This window comes from Protomyctophum bolini, assembly GCF_963924005.1.
Source record: "Protomyctophum bolini genome assembly, chromosome: 2".
Taxonomy (NCBI): Eukaryota; Metazoa; Chordata; class Actinopteri; order Myctophiformes; family Myctophidae; genus Protomyctophum; species Protomyctophum bolini.
In genome coordinates, this window is record NC_137863.1 from 2,259,262 (window position 1) to 2,278,017 (window position 18,756).

Here is an 18,756-nt window from a genome sequence, read left to right on the forward strand (position 1 = left end):
ATGGTTTTAACCCATTCTGACCTGAGATCAGATTCATACGAGGTTTCCACTGGACACACACTGGTCTGATTAACCCATTCTGACCTGAGATCAGATTCTAAAAAATGTCAGTCGTTCTTCGATTTTTCAAAAAATAGCAGACCTACAAGCTCGTAGCGCGCCACTCGGTGGCGCGCTATGAGCTTGTAGATCTGCTATTTTTCAATAGCTAAAGCATAACATGATGCTAACACCAAAATGGGTTCCCGGTCAGAATGGGTTAAACGCAAATCAGATTTCTAAAGATTCTGGCGATGTCGCTATCGCTGAGAGTGAGAATAGCCAATCTACAAGCTCACAACGTGCTGCATTGTGACGCGCGTTGAGCTTGTAGATCGAGTGTAAAGTAATGCATAATAAATAACTCACGCCTATACATGGTCATTAACACGACCAAATGCAGATATATATATAGATAGGTCAACGGTGTCTGAATTCACACAATTCCAAAGTCATTTGCAACTAAGTAACAGTTTGTGGACAGTCAGTCAGTCACAAAGATCAGATTTGAGAAACGAATCCTATTTGCCAGTATCTATAGGGGCAGCGGTGGCCGAACGGTTTGCGGAGCGGTCTTGATATCGGAAGGTCGCTATAGTTCGTATCCCCCCCGGACCGGCACGTTAAAATTACCACCGCTGAAGTGCCCTTTGAGCAAGGCATTGAACCCCTACCATGAAATGTTCTATCTATGAGCAGGGCCTGGCTGTAAACAAGTTCTTGAGCTTAGTCCAGTTACCCTGGGTAAACATAGTACCTTTCCTTTCCTTAGTCCAGTTACCCTGGGTAAACATAGTACCTTTCCTTTCCTTAGTCCAGTTACCCTGGGTAAACATAGTACCTTTCCTTTCCTTAGTCCAGTTACCCTGGGTAAACATAGTACCTTTCCTTTCCTTAGTCCAGTTACCCTGGGTAAACATAGTACCTTTCCTTTCCTTAGTCCAGTTACCCTGGGTAAACATAGTACCTTTCCTTTCCTTAGTCCAGTTACCCTGGGTAAACATAGTACCTTTCCTTTCCTTAGTCCAGTTACCCTGGGTAAACATGGTACCTTTCCTTTCCTTAGTCCAGTTACCCTGGGTAAACATAGTACCTTTCCTTTCCTTAGTCCAGTTACCCTGGGTAAACATAGTACCTTTCCTTTCCTTAGTCTGAGCAAAGCGTCAAAGTGCTTCCAATTTGTTATGAGGTTCTGAAACGACATCCTCCAGCTTGGAGCGGCTGCAATGAAGACAAACTAAAAATAGAACACACTAATCACCACCACCACAATGTCTATAGATTCATAGCTTTACTGACAAGCTTGCAAAATGCATGAATAAACTGAATGTGTGCTGCCTGCCACATGAAAACTAGCTGAAGACCATTATGCTAGTAGTAATATTGAGTAGCGCTCAATGGAAATATATATCAAAAACTGCAAAGACTCCAAGAATGCATTGCACGTGTCCTCTGGGCAGACAACATAAAATATAAAACCTGACATAATCGATGATTATTTGGACATACGAGACAACAAACATAAAATAAAATAAAATAAAACAATTATCAAAAATTAAAAAAATAAAATTATAATACTGTAGTAGGTATAGGAAAAGTGCACAGTCGTTTTTTTTTTCTCTTTTTTTTCCTTTTTGATTTTCCTTTACACAGAATGTTTCATATCATAGCATTTAACTCTGTCTCCCAGCATTCACTGATACATACATACATGCACTCACTCACACTCACTCACTCACTTCCGCACATAATTATTATTTCAAAGTATCTTAAAAAGCCCGACATAGGCCTGGGCGACATGGCGATATAATCTTGACGTCACGCATGTCGTGTCGGGTTTTTGTACTGTATATCGAAATGCTGTATTATTATGGGACCTGTTTTCTTTCCCTGGTTTTAAGGGTGCTTTACGGCGCTAGTGATGCACTCTGTTTTTAATATATTCTTTTTTTATCCCACAATTTTGTAACCCATTTTTCACCCCTGTGTCAATTATCTAATGTGATCCTGGGCTCTACACACCCTCCACCAACCTAGTCCCCATATATGGGGGACAAGGGGAGACCAACCTAGTCCCCATATATGGGGGACAAGGGGAGACCAACCTAGTCTCCATATATGGGGGACAAGGGGAGACGGGGAGACCAACCTAGTCCCCATATATGGGGGACAAGGGGAGACCAACCTAGTCCCCATATATGGGGGACAAGGGGAGACCAACCTAGTCCCCATATATGGGGGACAAGGGGAGACCAACCTAGTCCCCATATATGGGGGACAAGGGGAGAGCAACGGACTTGAACTCATGCTTCCTTCATGCCTGAGTGTCCAAGTTGCTCCTTTACACCTGACAGGGGGGAGTTTCCCTGGTTGGACGTAGCGCGTGGAAGGAACACGTTATTCCAACCAGTTCCTTTCCCCTCCATCAGGCGCCCCGGCTGGCCAGGGGGAGGCAGTTTAGAGACCAGGATTACTGCATGTTTTTTGTTAGGGTACCTACCCTAGGGGACACGGGGAGAACATGTGAGGGTACCTACCCTAGGGGATGCACTCTGTTTTAAGGGTTCTTTACGCTAGTGACGCACTCTTCAGAACTTATCCGGAGGCTCGAGCTGGTTCTAATATTTCCCCTTTACCGACTTAGTCATTATACGACGGCCATAAAAGCCATTACTAATGGTTATTTATCCATCCATCTCACTGTATGAATATTTAGTGAAAGCACCGACATCAAGGGATTTGGTACAAAAGTACATTAGATGTTTGTCCATATCACCCAGCCCTAAGGAGACGCTTTAGTTTTCTCCCCATATATATATATATATATATATATATATATATATATATCCCCTTCAGTATTTTGTCACAGTTTTACGTCAGATCTCCGACCTCTACTCCTCTCTGTACACAGCCAACTACACACCGGCCACCTCCTATACCGTTACCATGGCTACGAAAGCTTACTCTGATGCACTGCACAGTTTAAACGATGACCACACGACTCCTAATATATAGCCACATCTCCAACTGGGCCAGACCCTCCAATGGAAGGTGTTTCTTTTAATTAAAGTAGGCACGGAGCAGAGTGGAGGGGGTGTGGAGGGTAACTTCTCCAGAGCACTAGTTCTCAACCTTTTCAGGCTGTGACAAGATCAGGCTGTTTGCCACTTCTACGTAATATTTGGCCAATTTGGCCAATTTGGTATTAAAAAAAACAGCAGTCCGCTGCAAATACATATCTCGTCATGGATCCAGACCGTGAATTTGAGAACCAGTGCGGCTGCAGAGAGGTATCAGCAACAGCGCTAAAAGGTAAACCCACAACCTTTTCCCAAAAAGCGTTACGAGTTACGACCAAACATTACTGTTAGGTTATACTATAGACAGTGGTGGAGAAAAGTACTCAATTGTTTCACTTATGTAAAAGTACTACTGAAGCGTAGAACTATACTTTGTTACAAGTAAAAGTCCCGGAATTTTAAAAATGTACTTGAGTAAAAGTATTGGCATCAAAATCTACTTATAGTACCATAAGTAGAGTACTCACTATATCCAGAATGTCCCGTTTGAAGTTGGTCAAAATTACCGAAATGTATATAACAGGGCTGAAGTGGTTACTGTATGTTTTGTAATAATAATAATAATCAAATTTTACAAAGTTACTAGTAAACTAAAAAAGTTAAAAGTCCAATATTTGCCTCCGAAATGCAGTGAAGTAGAAGTAAAAATACTGGAACTTGGAAAGACTCAAGTGAAAATACAAATACCTCAGAATTGTACGTAAGTAAAAGTACTTGGGTTACTTTATACACCACTGGTTATTATTGAGCGATGTGACGTTGGCGAAACGTGACCGTCGGTGTGCGTGTGAGATGGAACTAGCATTAGAATGGCTAGCTATAGCTAGCATAGCATGGGTGTGACACCGCGTAATGGCAAAGCAGAAACGTTATTAGTGGTTAAGAAGAAGTATATGGAGGAGGAGGTGGCGGCTGTGTATTTGTCAATAAGAATTAAAACAGGTCCGTTATTGTGTGTCACGATCGCTACGCCGAGACACACCCCTATACGTCGTAGAGAAAATCAAGCGCTCCTTTTCTCGAGAGCCTCTTATATTAAACCCTATACTTCGGTTGACTCATGGGGTCCCCCCAGGGTCTTGGGGTCCCCCCAGGGGCTGTACTTGGTCCCCTCCTATCTTTTTTGCCCTCTACACCAAAGGGCCCTATCTTGTCCGACCCCTTATCCCGTATGCCTATAATCTGTATTAGCCTTTTTATTTTGAAAAACATTTCAAAAAATAGTGGGGGAAAAAAATCTGCATTCTACATTTACTCGTTATGAGCTTGTATAGAGTGTCGATTCTCACTATTATAAAATGTTTTCAAAATCCAAAATAAGTTTAGGCATAAGAGAAGAGGCAAGATAGGGCCCCCAATTCCCTTGACCCGGGAAAAGAAAAAAATAGCAGGTCCACAAGCTCACAGCGTGTCACGTTACTCACACTGTGTGGGCTTGTAGATCTGTCTATTTTCGCCCCAATAGGGAGGTTTATATATCGGGTCCATGTGGTCTGAGAGCAGCTTATTAACCTCCATATCCACTGGCAATGCTCCTATCAGGTTCAAAGGTCAGTGGCTTAGAGGAGGGAGGGGGGCGACCTCGTCAACTGCTCTCCCTTCCCAGTGAGGAACTCCCTAGCATTCAGCTATGTTCACCCCCACCACCACCCCCTAGCATCCACCTATAACCCACCCCCCCCCCCCCCTAGCATTCGTCTATGGTTAAGCAGATGAACTCCTGGATGCATTTCCTATACTGCTGTTCTGTGGGACTGCTGCTGGAGTATTGACCTGGTTGACCCAGAGGAGCCTCCGCCTCGCGCATCTCCTCGTTCATCCGGGCCAGACGCAACCTGGTGGGAGAGAGAGAGAGAGAGAAAAGAAAAATATAAAGAATTTGAATCCACCATTAATAACTCATCACTCCAATATTATGTTCTGGGAGAACAGTCCAAATGCACAGTTTTGGCAGCAAAATAGTTGTCATCAACTGAGGGACAGCCCAGTGGACAGAAGAGACAGGTATATCTGTCTGAACAACAGGGTCATTAAGTTGCTGTTATGTTTATGTTTGTAAATTTATTTCCATTGTTACTGTATTGCTTGTTGTTCATTAATGTTGGGATGTTTGTTGTGCGCAGATAGTTGTTTTTTCTGTGTGCGCAGAGAGTTGTTGTCTCTGTGTGTGTACGCAACTCACAGCGTGACGATGTCTGCGTTAGCAGCCTGCACAGCGATGCTCAGAGGGTCGTGACCTTGCTCGTCCACCTCACTCTGTGACGCCCCTCTCTTCAGGAACAAACACACCTGCCTACAGAGAGAGAGAGAGAGAGAGAGAGAGAGAGAGAGAGAATGGTTGAAACGTTGTAACTTTAAAAAATGTTTCTACAGATTAATCACAGATTAATCACTAACCTATTTTATACCTGGGATACCGTATTCCAAATAGCTTATGTACAGAACAAGCCCACGCGATGTGGGCTTGTTCCAAATATATGTTTTTGAGGGTCCTATATACAGCTTTAATGTTTGCGTTGTCTGAACAAACATTAAAAATGCCATTGGGAAAGGGCCCTGTCTTTACAAAATGTTTTTTTTTAAATGTTCTATAACGAATTGAATGATGTCAGTGCATCCCCATTTTGCTTTAAATGCAAGACAGAGATTTGTAATCACGTTCACTGCCGTGGTCCAGTGTGTGAAGCTTCAGAACTATTGGTATGATATCGGAACTCTCTGTTATTGTTGGTGTCTGTCTGTCTTACCCAGTGTGTCCCAGACAGGTAGCGTGGTGCAGAGGGCCTCTCCCTCTCATATCCCTCTGGTTCACGTCCGCTCCATTCTGCAGCAGGAACTCACACGCGATCAGAGAACCCTGAGGACAGACAGACACATCAACCCATCATTCACTCTGCGTCTTTTTCCTCCGCCATTTATTCGTTATGCCAAATGAATTGTCACTGCGCTGTTTATCCTACTGGCTCATCTGCAAGTGAAGAGCACTTAGGGCTCCATTTTCGTCATCGTCACCGCCAAACCCAAATCCATAAACTTCTTTGCCTTTTTTTTTTTTTTTACGATTTTGCAAAACATTTTTGAATAGTTAAAACGGCCAGTCTACAAGCTCATCGTAGGAATTGATTGATTGATTGATTGATTGAATACTTTATTGAAAATATATTTCAAAAGGATAAATTCACAAGAAAGCTGTTAGGCTTGTTTCCATTGTGGTCCTCTTGGGGAAAGGGGAAGGGGAGCAACAGACAATAAACGGTACAATACAGACAGAAACAGGAGGCAAAAAACAAACAAAACAAAAACACAAGAAACAGGACAAAATTCATATAAACTGACCAATAAAACTGGATTTATTTTCTTTTTTCCCCTTACTTTTTTTTTTACTTTTTTCATTTATGCCATTTATCTATTCTACACTATATTTACACTATGTTTTCGGCCAAACATCTTTTTAATGTGGATTTAAAAATAAGGAACAGAACACTCACCCCGGCCACGGCCTGGATGAGGGCGGTCTTCCCCTCCTCGTCGTCCTCTCCCGTGGTGGCGTGCACGTCGGCGCCGTGCGCCAGCGCCTCGGCCATCACAGGCAGGTTGTGGAGGCGCGACGCGCGGTAGAGCAGCGCCCCGGGCTGCAGCTCCTCCCTGCCGCCACCGGGGGGCGGCGTGGGAGCCTCCGCCTCGGGGCCCGACACGTCCCAACACGACGTCTCCTGTTCCATCTCCACCTCGCCGCTGGACGACTCCTCCGACTCCTCCTCTGGAAGGGGGGGGGATGTTTCAAATCACTGTACTGTACTAGTCTCAATATGCTTGTCCAGAAAGAGTTGGGGGGGATGGGGGAGTGGGTGGGAGAGGATGAGCAAGCTAACTGTATCTGTACATGTCTGTATTGTCTATTGTCCACTGTCTATTTGTGTAACTGTACGTGTACTGTATGTAATGTCTTTCCCTGTGTACGGGACCCCCTCTAAAATGAGATGCTGCATCTCAAGGGGCTATCCTTTCAATACATTCTGACCAAATTCTGACCAAGTGACATGGGGGGGGGAGTTTAAGCACCGTTGTAACAATTTAGGCATACGGCAGACACTCTTAATCCAGAGCGACAGACCTTCTTTCTAAGTAAGTAAGTAAGTACATTTTATTTGTAAAAGCACCTTTCAAGACAAAGTCACAAGGTGCTGAACAGAACAAAAAACAAAAAAAAATAGCACAAAAAAGTAAAAAGACAATAAAAAATGTAACGAAGAATAAACAAGGCAGAACTGGAAATGTAGGCATGTGAAATGGTACACTATAGAGGCAGAATAACAAAAACTTAGGTATGTAAAATAAATCAGGTAAGAGCTACATGGGGAAATAAATACGGAATAAATGTGTCTTTAATTGTCTCTTAAAAGAGTCTACTGACTCAGCGTTTTTTAGCATGAGGGGCGTTCCAAAGAGTGGGGGCAACCACTGCGAAAGCCCGGTTGCCCTTTGTTCTTAGGTTAGACCCCGGTATCTTCAGTAGATGTTTATCTGAGGACCTAATATTTGATCCGCCAAAAACATTGTGTTTATTGTCATGATTTGTCACAACTCCAGTATAGGCTTTGTCTGCGGTGAAAACGTCAAAGTCTATGAGGAAAATGAACGGGGAATTATTTTTCCCAGGTCTCTCTCGTTGTCATGAGAGGGGCTCAGGGGACTGCGGCGCTCTATAGAGTGCTATGTCTACATAAAATGCTATTTTAAACAACATTAGTTTAGCCTTTGCATACGCCTGTATGGTGGTGGAGGCTAGGGCAAGTGCTACTACACAGAGACAACGTTCACACAGCGCTTAGCTCACTCACCTGTCCACCATTGCCCCTCCGAACACCAGGATGTCATTATAATAACAACTCACCTTCCTCCTCTGTCACACTGTCCACCACCGCCCCTCCCAACACCAGGATGTCATTATAATAACCACTCACCTTCCTCCTCTGTCACGCTGTCCACCAGCGCCCCTCCGAACACCAGGATGTCATTATAATAACCACTCACCTTCCTCCTCTGTCACGCTGTCCACCAGCGCCCCTCCGAACACTAGGATGTCATTATAATAACCACTCACCTTCCTCCTCTGTCACGCTGTCCACCAGCGCCCCTCCCAACACCAGGATGTCATTATAATAACCACTCACCTTCCTCCTCTGTCACGCTGTCCACCAGCGCCCCTCCCAACACCAGGATGTCATTATAATAACCACTCACCTTCCTCCTCTGTCACGCTGTCCACCACCGCCCCTCCGAACACCAGGATGTCATTATAATAACCACTCACCTTCCACCACCGCCCCTCCGAACACCAGGATGTCATTATTATAACCACTCACCTTCCTCCTCTGTCACGCTGTCCACCACCGCCCCTCCGAACACCAGGATGTCTGTGCTGCCGTCGGTGCTTCCTCCCAGGCCGCTGTCGCTGCTCAGACCTGCAGGACCAAAAGAACCGCCAAGCCACGGACACATTAATATACGACCACCACTAGGGGGCGCCAAGCCACGGACACATTAATATACCAACACCACTAGGGGGCGCTGTCGCTGCTCAGACCTGCAGGGACTAAGAGACACGCCAAGCCACAGACAAATTAAAACACTATCAGTGCCGGAAGTGCTTCAAAATAGGAGCTCTGGGTGGCCGGGGTTGTCTCAGCGCTTTTACTCTGAAAGCCATGACCCGGAAACAATCTACTAAAAAAAAAAGTTGACTTTACATTGCGATCATTTTAATTTATACGATATTTGATCCAAAAAGCGTTCATGTTTTGCGGGAGAGACGGATGAGGAGCAGAAATGAAGCGCCAGCATATCGATCCATTCATCACCACGGAGAGCGCCCTGGATTAGGAGAGACGAGTCATTCTTTCCGCCGCGCTAACATCTAAGTCAACGGTAAGCTAATATGAGCCCAGAGCGTAGCATACGGCATGCAGCCGAAAGGCTGCCGTATCGTTGAGGATGCGCTAGGACGTCCACAGACGTTCAAGGCTCAGCTCGGTTTTAATCCTTAAGACGTCCTGAGGCGTTGTACGAACGGAATGTGTTAATATACTACCACCACTAGAGGGCGCTACAGTTAAAGTGCAGTGTAGTGTGACTCACTGCGGGGACCAGAGCCGTTGTCGAAGTAGGAGAACAGGGAGTCCAGCTCGTCTGGACAGAACAGAGAGTCACGACGGATCTTTGCAGCTGCCGCCGCCGCAGCTGGAGAGAGAGAGAGAGAGAGAGAGAGAGAGAGAGAGAGAGAGAGAGAGAGAGAGAGAGAGAGAGAGAGATGTGTTTGTTTAACTTTTACAACATGCCAACACAGCAACAAAACGATACAATAGCAGATCTACAAGATCGCGACGCATCACACCGCGTTGACCGCCTGGAAATGAATTAATTTCACCAATGAGGGAAGCCATTTGAACACTTGTAAAATCATGGATTTATAGAATGTTATATTTCTCTATGAAGTCTTGTCCTGCCATTTATATTACATATTGTGTACACATTACATTGTGACATTTTTCTCGTGACCACCGCACACTGACTTATGGTGCATTACCACTCAGAATAATATCAACATATAGGTAATGGGTTTGCACCAAGAATGTATTTTCAGATGGCTACATCACAGAGCAGACGTTTGGGCTGTCCCAGTGTCGACTACCTTTTTCCACTGACGAAAACTAAATGAAAACTAAGCTACGATGACTAAAACGAAGACTAAATAAACTGACAATTTCGTCAACAAATAAAAAAGACAACAATGCTAGGAAGGGACTATAGTGGACAAGAGATCCAGTACAGCACAGAAGATGGTTGGCTGCCCTCTCCCCACACTGGAAGAACTACACAGAGACTGCTGTCTTAAAAAAAAAACTCTGAACATTATGAAAGACACTTCCCACCCCGCCCACTCACTGTTTGAACTGTTGCCATCAGGCAGACGTACGCTACAGAGTGATCAAGTCAGGGACCAACAGATTCAGTAACAGCTTCTATCCCACAGCGGTAGTTGCACTCAATGCTGCTAAAAAATGATCTGTTGCTGTGACACATTTTAGTTTTTCTGCTATCCTAAGTGCAATAAGGGTTTGTTGTGCGATAACAGCTGAAATGACATGTCTGTGCATTACTAGTGCTGCTGGGGTTGTGCAATAACAAGAAGTCATGTGTGTTTTGTTTTAGCTTGTATGTTGTTTTGTGATATGATGCACTGATTGGTTGGCACTTTTAATCTCGTTGTACACGTTGCAATGACAAATAAAGATCTATCTATAAGTCATTTTACACTTGGTTGCATGCTGAAAATAGCAGATGCGACTCGTTGTGAGCTTGTAGATCGGCTATTTTCAGCAAGTGTAAAATCAGTCATTACGACGGCATCAAGGCCCGCCAAAACACGACGACATCAACTGTAGATTTAGTCGACAATAATCTTATATTTAGTCGACTAAAACTAACACTAAAACATTCCATGTGACTAAAATGTGACTGAAACTAAATGAAAACTATTGAAGAGACTATGGCTAAAACTAAAATCAAAATAAAAAACTGTCCAGCAGTGTGAAGAGTTTGTGAATGGCAGTGTCAAAAGACACAAACCATCTGAAAATACATTCTTGGTGTGTGCGACCAATTACCTAATACCTACAGTATATGTGGAGTGGACATTACTTTGTCCAATAAGAAAAGTGGACAGAATATTGACTTTTGGGGATACAGAAAAGGTTAAAAAAAACAGGTTTAAAAAAACGATGGGTTATAGCCCATCGTTTTTAGATTTTGTGAAAGAAAAAGAAATCCTCGTTTTAGACTAAAACTAAAACATTCCAGGTGACAAATGAAATGTGACAAAAACTAAATTAAAACCATTCAAGATCGAGACTTATGACTAAAAACTAAAATAAAACAACCCTGATCTCCACTGACCTGCCGACAGGTTAGCGGGCGAGGCGCTGCCCGGCTCGTAGCGCTGGTATTTCCGCCGGGCCTTGTTGGGCACGCGGAGGGAGTTGCTGTGGCGCTGGCACTTCTTCGCCGCCCAGGGGGGGCGGGGCTTCCTCTCGCCCGCCACCAACGCCTCGCTGCCGCGCATCTTCTTCAGGAAGCGCTTCTCCACGTACTTGGCCTTGATCCAGGCTTCCTTCTCTGGCCTGGAGGAACGGAGTATATAATAAATAATATTAAATATATATATATATATATATATATATTGATCCAGGCATCCTTCTCTGGTCTGGAGGGAGGGAGTATAACTGTATAACTGTATAACTGTATAACTGTCAGTTTACAGTTATACAGTTATTAACTGTATAACTGTATAACTGATCCAGGCTTCCTTCTCTGGCCTGAAATTGTTTCCATACATACAATTTGTTTTTAACCCATTCTGACCTGAGATTCTAAAAATGTCTTCTACATCCTGACAGTTTTCTGAAAAAATCTATGTTTCTATGTCAGTCGTTCTTCGATTTGCGCTATGAGCTTGTAGATCTTCTATTTTTCAATAGCTAAAGCATAACGTAATGCTAACACCAAAAGGGATTCCCGCCCAGAATGGGTTAAATCATTCTTTCTTTTTTTATATTGGGCTTTTCTTTTTGTGCCAAAATTGCAGATCGACGATATGAAAAGAAAAAAAAATCTCAAAAGTTTTGAATAGTTTTGAATTAGGAAAAAGTGGGAGAGCTGCTGATTTAGAAGCCATTTGTAGAACGATGGGCCTCGGTGGGTCTCTGTGCGTTAAACTTAAAGGCTTAATGACCTTGGACTGGTCGGTCCTGCATTAATATGGGTTAAAGAACCACCAGTCTTCTGTGCGTTAGAATCTGATCTCAGGTCAGAATGGGGTTAATGACCTTGAACTGGTCGGTCCGGCCTTCTTGACTCCCATCTCCTCACACGCTCCCTCGTAGATGTGATTGACCACCGTGTTCCCCAGCTCACACATCAACTGGACGAGAGAGAGAGAGAGAGAGAGAGAGAGAGAGAGAGAGAGAGAGAGAGAGAGAGAGAGAGAGAGAGAGAGAGAGAGAGAGAGAGGAAAATAATTGAAGGAAGAGAGCAAAGCACAGACGGATGTCAACAGAGACAGAGATGTAGATGAACTCATCGACGGTCTAAAACAGGGATGTCAAACTCAAATACACAGTGGGCCAAAATAAAGAAATTGGTACAAGTCGAGGGCCGGACTGTGTTTTAACACCATCTTTGGGGAGAGGGCGAGTAGCTGAAAGTTGACCACAAGTGATATACTTTCACTGCTGATCAATAATGAAGAGAAGACACATGCTTGCGCTTATTGCGGGCCCTCGATACGTGACAATGCATTGTGGGACTTGTAGTATTATATGGTGGTATAAATCATTCACAGGCCTGATTTGGCCCCCGGGCCTTGAGTTTGTGACATATATGTTCTAGGGGGGTGCGTGACATGAAAAGGGTAGTGGCGGTTTTATGGTGTTATTTAGTGCAAAAAAACCAGCAAAACCTGGTAGAGCAGCCGCGGGAGTATATACAGCAGCTGCATGTCTCTCAGTGCATTCTCTGACATTCTGTGATTATTTTGCCATAATCATATTACAAAGAATGTATAATTTTTGGCCAAATACAACGAGACTTAGCGTTGGGTTGGGGGGGTATAGGTCCGGAGGTAACAGAAAAAGGGTTGGGGATGGCTGGTCTAAAGCAAACTTCTGAAGACTGTCCGGGCTGTATTTTGCGTGTCTTAAGGACCAGGTCATATTCCCTAACTTGAGTAAACTAAAGACCTGGAGGCGTGATCAATGCTCTTTGGCCAAATGGCATTGATCACGCCTCCAGGTCTTTAGTTTACTCAAGTTAGGGAATAAGACCTGGTACTTAAGACACGCAAAATACAGCCATCCGTGTCTACAGGTTGGTGGATCCCAGCATACCTTGAGTAGTTCCGGCTCCCAGGAGTCCAGCGTCAGCGAGCGCACCTTGGAGAAGTGAACTCCAAGACTCCTGGAGAGAGAGACCACATGCAGGAGCAACACATGAGGATATAGAGAAGGACCACTTCACCCCATTCAGATGATAAGGGGGTGATAAGGTGATACTTTAAACATAGATTGAGGGCCAGCCTCTTGAAGCAACCCTCTCCAATTGATTCTAACGTAATGTAGCCTTATTGTGCATACTCAGACATACTCAGACTCAGACACACAAACACACACACACACAAACACACACACACACACACACACACAAACACACACACACACACACACACACACACACACACACACACACACACACACGCGCACACACACACACACACACACACACACACACACACACACTTCACAAGTGTAAATAATGTATTTGTTTCTGTTATTTTCAATACCTATGTTTGATTACTTTGTCTTACTATTTGTATATTATCTTTGGTGAGAACCACATATAAGCCCTCCCTGGGTTTCTTTTCTCACCTGCACACACTTCTCTTTTATTGAGGTTACCTTTTTTGTACTGTTTTTATTGTGCGAATAAACTAAACTAAAACTAAACTAAACTAAACTAAAAGAAAATGAGGCGGTGTACCTGTGTATCCCGGAGCACTCGATGCACAGCAGGATGCCCAGGTTGATGGAGGCCCAGCAGGGAGACGTCTGGCTGCAGTCGCAGCACAGCTCGTTGCCCGGAAGACCCTGGACCCTCTGGAGGAGGTTCTCCCCCCCTCCCCCTCCTCCTCCTCCTCCTCCTCCCCCTCCCCCCCGGACCCCCCGCTCCCCGCGGTGCTCCCCCCCCCTGTCCCGGTGCTCGGAGGCAGAGTCGATGCTGCTGGTGGAGGGCGAGGCGGTTCGGTCCAGACGCTGCAGAGAGGGAGACAAGCATTTTGTTGAAAAATAGCAGATCTACAAGCTCGTATCGCGGCACGAGACAATCGTGAATATGCAGCACAAATCTTTGAATGTATTGTAGCGGCCGGCTATGGCTTCAGCCAATAGGAGTGACTTGGAGGTGGGACTTCCGGCACTGGGGAGTGAGTGGCGGGGCCTTTGTGTATGCGCTGTGTGGAAGTTAGTGTGAGAGTTGAAGCATTTGTGTTCTTCCTCGGTCAGACTCTCACACTAACTTCCACACAGCGCATACACAAAGTATGTGTGTGTGTGCGTGCACGTCGGTACCTCTATGTAATAGTTGTCAGAGATCTCCCTGTAGGTGTGTGTGTGTCAGTGTAGGTGTGTGTGTGCGTGCGCGTCGGTACCTCTATGTAATAGTTGTCAGAGATCTCCCTGTAGGTGTGTGTGTGCGTGCGCGGTGGTACCTCTATGTAATAGTGGTCAGAGATCTCTCTGTAGGTGTGTGTGTGTGCGTGCACGTGGGTACCTCTATGTAATAGTGGTCAGAGATCTCCCTGTAGGTGTGTGTGTGCGTGCGCGGTGGTACCTCTATGTAATAGTTGTCAGAGATCTCCCTGTAGGTGTGTGTGTGCGTGCACGGTGGTACCTCTATGTAATAGTGGTCAGAGATCTCCCTGTAGGTGTGTGTGTGCGTGCGCGTCGGTACCTCTATGTAATAGTGGTCAGAGATCTCCCTGTAGGTGTGTGTGTGTGCGTGCACGTGGGTACCTCTATGTAATAGTGGTCAGAGATCTCCCTGTAGGTGTGTGTGTGCGTGCGCGTCGGTACCTCTATGTAATAGTTGTCAGAGATCTCCCTGTAGGCCGAAGCGATGCTAGCGTGGACGGCCTGGATCCAGGCCTGGCGGAGCTTCTCAGACTCGGCCTGAAGCATGCAGCTCCTAGTGGAGAGATGGAACAGTTAGGGTACCTCTGTTAGTTTATAGGTAACAAGACAACTCACACCGTTTCTGTTTTCCTCCCAGAATTCTCCCCAGTGAGGGGTGGGAGAGGCTGGACTTTGTATTTCTCTATAACTATAAACTTTCATGACAGCAGAACAGCCTGCCCTATGTACAAATATAATTTATGAAAAGCTACTACAGTGAAGTCTGTTCACAGAAGTTGTTCTGGTACCATTTGAGTGCGCAAAACCTTACATATACTAAATAATACTAAATTGTTTATTGGGTCAATATAAGTAAAATAATATAGCCTTTCCACAGGAGTATCTTTTTATATTTTTCCAAAAAGAATACAAACAGCCAATAGCATATTACAAAGTTATCCCCCTCACTGGTGAAGATTCCGGGAGGAAAAATGGGCACGCACCGGGGTGAGTTATCCAGTATTCGTTAGTTACAGTGTTCTATTTTAGTTCAGTTCACCTCGAAGCAGAACCATTTGGACCTTAAAGCGGTCCCAGACTCACTTGTTGGGCGAGACCACCTCGAAGCAGAACCTCCTCTCGTTGTCTTCACACGGCTTCACAGAGCACAGCCTCAGGTCCTCCACCACCACCGTCAGGGAGTCCTGTGATTGGCAGAGAGAAGTGTCAATCAAAATGGTCCTCCAACCACCACAGAGCTCATTGGAGGAGAGGAGGGGGCGGGAAAAGAACTGAGCGCTCGAACACTGTTCATGCAGCTGGAGAGTAAGTACCGGTACCAGTGGCGTGCACAGATAAACTAGGGGGTGCTCCCCCTGCCCTTAGAGTATATATGAATAGAGACGGCACCCGGAGGAAACCCTGAGGCCAAATGGACATAGTGGCCGAATTTGGTATTGCAGCTCGAGCCAGCGCTGCTCCGTTGACTATCATTGTGCAACGTTCATGTGATTGAGGCCATGACACGTGAACGAGTGTTTCATACGTGAACGCGCACAAACGGCACAATAATAGTCAACGGCAGCGCGTTCATGTTATTGGGGCAATCCATCCCAGAATGCACTCTGTTCCTATACCCCGGAAGGAAGAGTGAAATCGCCTCATGCGCTTTTGAGCAACTTAATGCAAAGTGGATGGAAGGAGAACTCGGGTGTCTTCTCTATTCATATATACTCTAAGCCAGTACCGGTTCTAGGCCTTTTGAGGCCCTAGGCAACATATTATACAGAGGCCCCCCCCCTCCTGCTTTGCCACGCCGGATAATTTTTTTAAATTTGCCATGAAAATGCTTCAATCTGGTGCACTTTGAGATCAAAATTAAGAAGCTAGGTGGGGGCCACATGTGGCCAGTAGCCCATGTAAGGGATACATGAAAAAAAAAATCTTCTCCCTGTGACGAGGCCCCCTCAGTGGTTGAGGCCCTAGGCGACCGCCTAGTTCGCCTATGCCTAGAACCGGCCCTGAGTGGTCCTACCCCCCCCATGAGACTTACAAATCCCAAATGTTTATAAACAAATCCCAAATGTTTGTAAACAAATCGCAAATGTTTATAAACAAATCCCAAAATGTTTATAAACAAATCACAAATGTTTATAAACAAATCACAAATGTTTATAAACAAATACCAAAATGTTTATAAACAAATCCAAATCCCATGAGACTTGGTCCTACCCCCCCGACCATGAGACTTACTACAGGTCAACTGGTAGTGGTCCTTCTAAGCCCCTGCCCTTTTGGCAATTTAAAAAAAAGGGGGAAAAAAAGTCTTATTTATTTTCCTTAATTTGTAGTGTGTGGACCATGGTGACATTGATCAATTATTGATAAAAAACCACAATCTACAGCTATGTTTCTATGTCAGTGGTTCTTCGATTTAAAAAGAATAGCAGACCTACAAGCTCGTAGCGCGCCACTCGGTGGCGCGCTATGAGCTTGTAGATCTGCTATTTGACAACAGCGCCCCTACTCTGGTACCGGTACCGGTACTCACAGTCATATGCTGGTGCTCATGGCCACATAGTTACATACTGGTGAGCACGGACATTTCTGTTCATTGGAGTGGTTTGCACCACTCAAGAACTATCTAAAATAAAGGGATTTAAGATCATTAAAGTCCAGTACAGTACCTTAAGTTTCTTCTGGTAGACCAGTTGGCTGTTTTGTATGGAAAACCACCGCCTTGGGAGGAGACAGGCATACAGTTAGACACCTAGACAGCTAGACCTACACTATATTTGCATACAGGTATATTGAGATACACTAAGAATCGCTGCCCAGAGTAGATTTTGCATACTGTTTGGATATCGATGACAGCTTTGCTAATACAATGGGAGCAATTTAGACTGTTCGTCTACAATGTCCTTTAATCAGCAAATAGACACAATACTAATTGTCAGAGCTTTGGATTAGCAAGGAATAAGCCGACAGACTGAAACCAAATGGACCCTTACCCTTACCCATTAGATCAGGGGTGCCCACACTTTTTGACTTTCAAAATTACCAGCTCAACAAGATCTACCCACTGAAATAAATTATACATTAAGAAAAATTTACCTGAGGGTTGGAATAGCGGCACTTGCGTTACATACAGTATAAGACAAATGCACTGGGAAATAGAGGGGAAGATATGGAATACCTAGGGCTTTTTGGTATTTAATCTTTAATGCTACCAACGTTTGTGTACAGCAACCCAGGCCCTGTTTTATGTCAATCAATCAAGTCACCTTAATTCAAGTGGCAGATGCCAAAAATATTCTTTTAATATTTAAGTTAAATATCCTTTAGGGGCATGTCATGTGATCTATACCGGCACAGCCTTTGTGATCTACTGGTAGATCGAAGATCGCAATCTACCTTTTGGGCACCCCTGTGCTAGATAATTGACACAGGGGTGAAAAATGGGTTACAAAATGGTGGGATAAGAATTACCTGTTCCAGGTCTTGAAGGCGTTGCTGGCCCTCTTGAAGAGGTAGCCCTCCATCACCACGCCGTTGGGCGCGTCTACGTCGAACTCCACCTTCGTCTCATCGTAGGAGAAATCCTGTGGACGCACACACACACACACACACACACACACACACGCACGCACGCACGCACACGCACACGCACACACACACACACACACACACAGTTGTTAACATTATACGTTCCCCTCTCATAATTGTTGGTCGTCAATATATAACTATACAGTTGAGTTGTTTCCGATATCCTGCCGGTATATTTTTCCTAAAATTATTGGACGAAATATCTTCAATAGTTCTGATTAAAAACGAATACAGTATCCAAAATAGACGTGATGTTTCACAGTGAAAACGCTCTCAAAGAAGTCACCCTTTTTATTACACAAACAAACACATTTCTATTCAAAATGTATAAAAGCTATATTGTGATGTCTAATATACTCAATTTGGTGTGAAACTGTAAATAGGTACTTATGATTTGTATATACTTTCTGTCCTTATGCCCCTTTGGCATATGTATTTCATGATTTGCATATAGTACTTTTTGTCTTTGTCTTGTTATTGTACTGTCAACCCATTTTGGGATTATGGTTGATTTCATGAATGTCTTATAGATCTTGATTTAAACCCCCAGAGAACCTCCAAGTGTTTAATAGAGAAAGGAAAAAAATGAAGAAAAAAAACTGTTACAGAAGGGGGTTCCGTATGTCGTATGTTGTGCCCATGTGTCATAAGTTCATGTATTGTCCATGTATTTTTCTGCTTAATAAAATATTGAAACACAAAATGTATAAAATGTACAAAACCATATAATGCTTCTGACGAATCTGACCGAAGCACTGTGTTTGTTGTCTGTCTCATAAATGAAGATATAAAGTACCTTTATATGAAGT

At 44.4% G+C, this 18,756-nt stretch overlaps 1 protein-coding gene across 1 annotated transcript in view; it reads right to left on the reverse strand.

The window, feature by feature from the left end:
• Positions 1-18,756, reverse strand: part of LOC308334842 (arf-GAP with coiled-coil, ANK repeat and PH domain-containing protein 3-like) — a 118,166-nt gene that overhangs the window by 5,407 nt on the left and 94,003 nt on the right. The window contains exons 10-23 of the mRNA XM_080791716.1: positions 17,831-17,943; positions 17,029-17,080; positions 15,446-15,546; positions 14,804-14,915; positions 13,713-13,984; positions 13,064-13,133; positions 12,005-12,099; positions 11,076-11,299; positions 9,256-9,359; positions 8,486-8,591; positions 6,608-6,879; positions 5,867-5,976; positions 5,302-5,412; positions 4,893-4,954 (exon numbers count right to left, since the gene is read on the reverse strand). Of these exons, the coding sequence (XP_080647842.1) occupies positions 4,893-4,954; positions 5,302-5,412; positions 5,867-5,976; positions 6,608-6,879; positions 8,486-8,591; positions 9,256-9,359; positions 11,076-11,299; positions 12,005-12,099; positions 13,064-13,133; positions 13,713-13,984; positions 14,804-14,915; positions 15,446-15,546; positions 17,029-17,080; positions 17,831-17,943 (1,804 nt within the window). The remainder of the gene's footprint in view (positions 1-4,892; positions 4,955-5,301; positions 5,413-5,866; positions 5,977-6,607; positions 6,880-8,485; positions 8,592-9,255; positions 9,360-11,075; positions 11,300-12,004; positions 12,100-13,063; positions 13,134-13,712; positions 13,985-14,803; positions 14,916-15,445; positions 15,547-17,028; positions 17,081-17,830; positions 17,944-18,756) is intronic.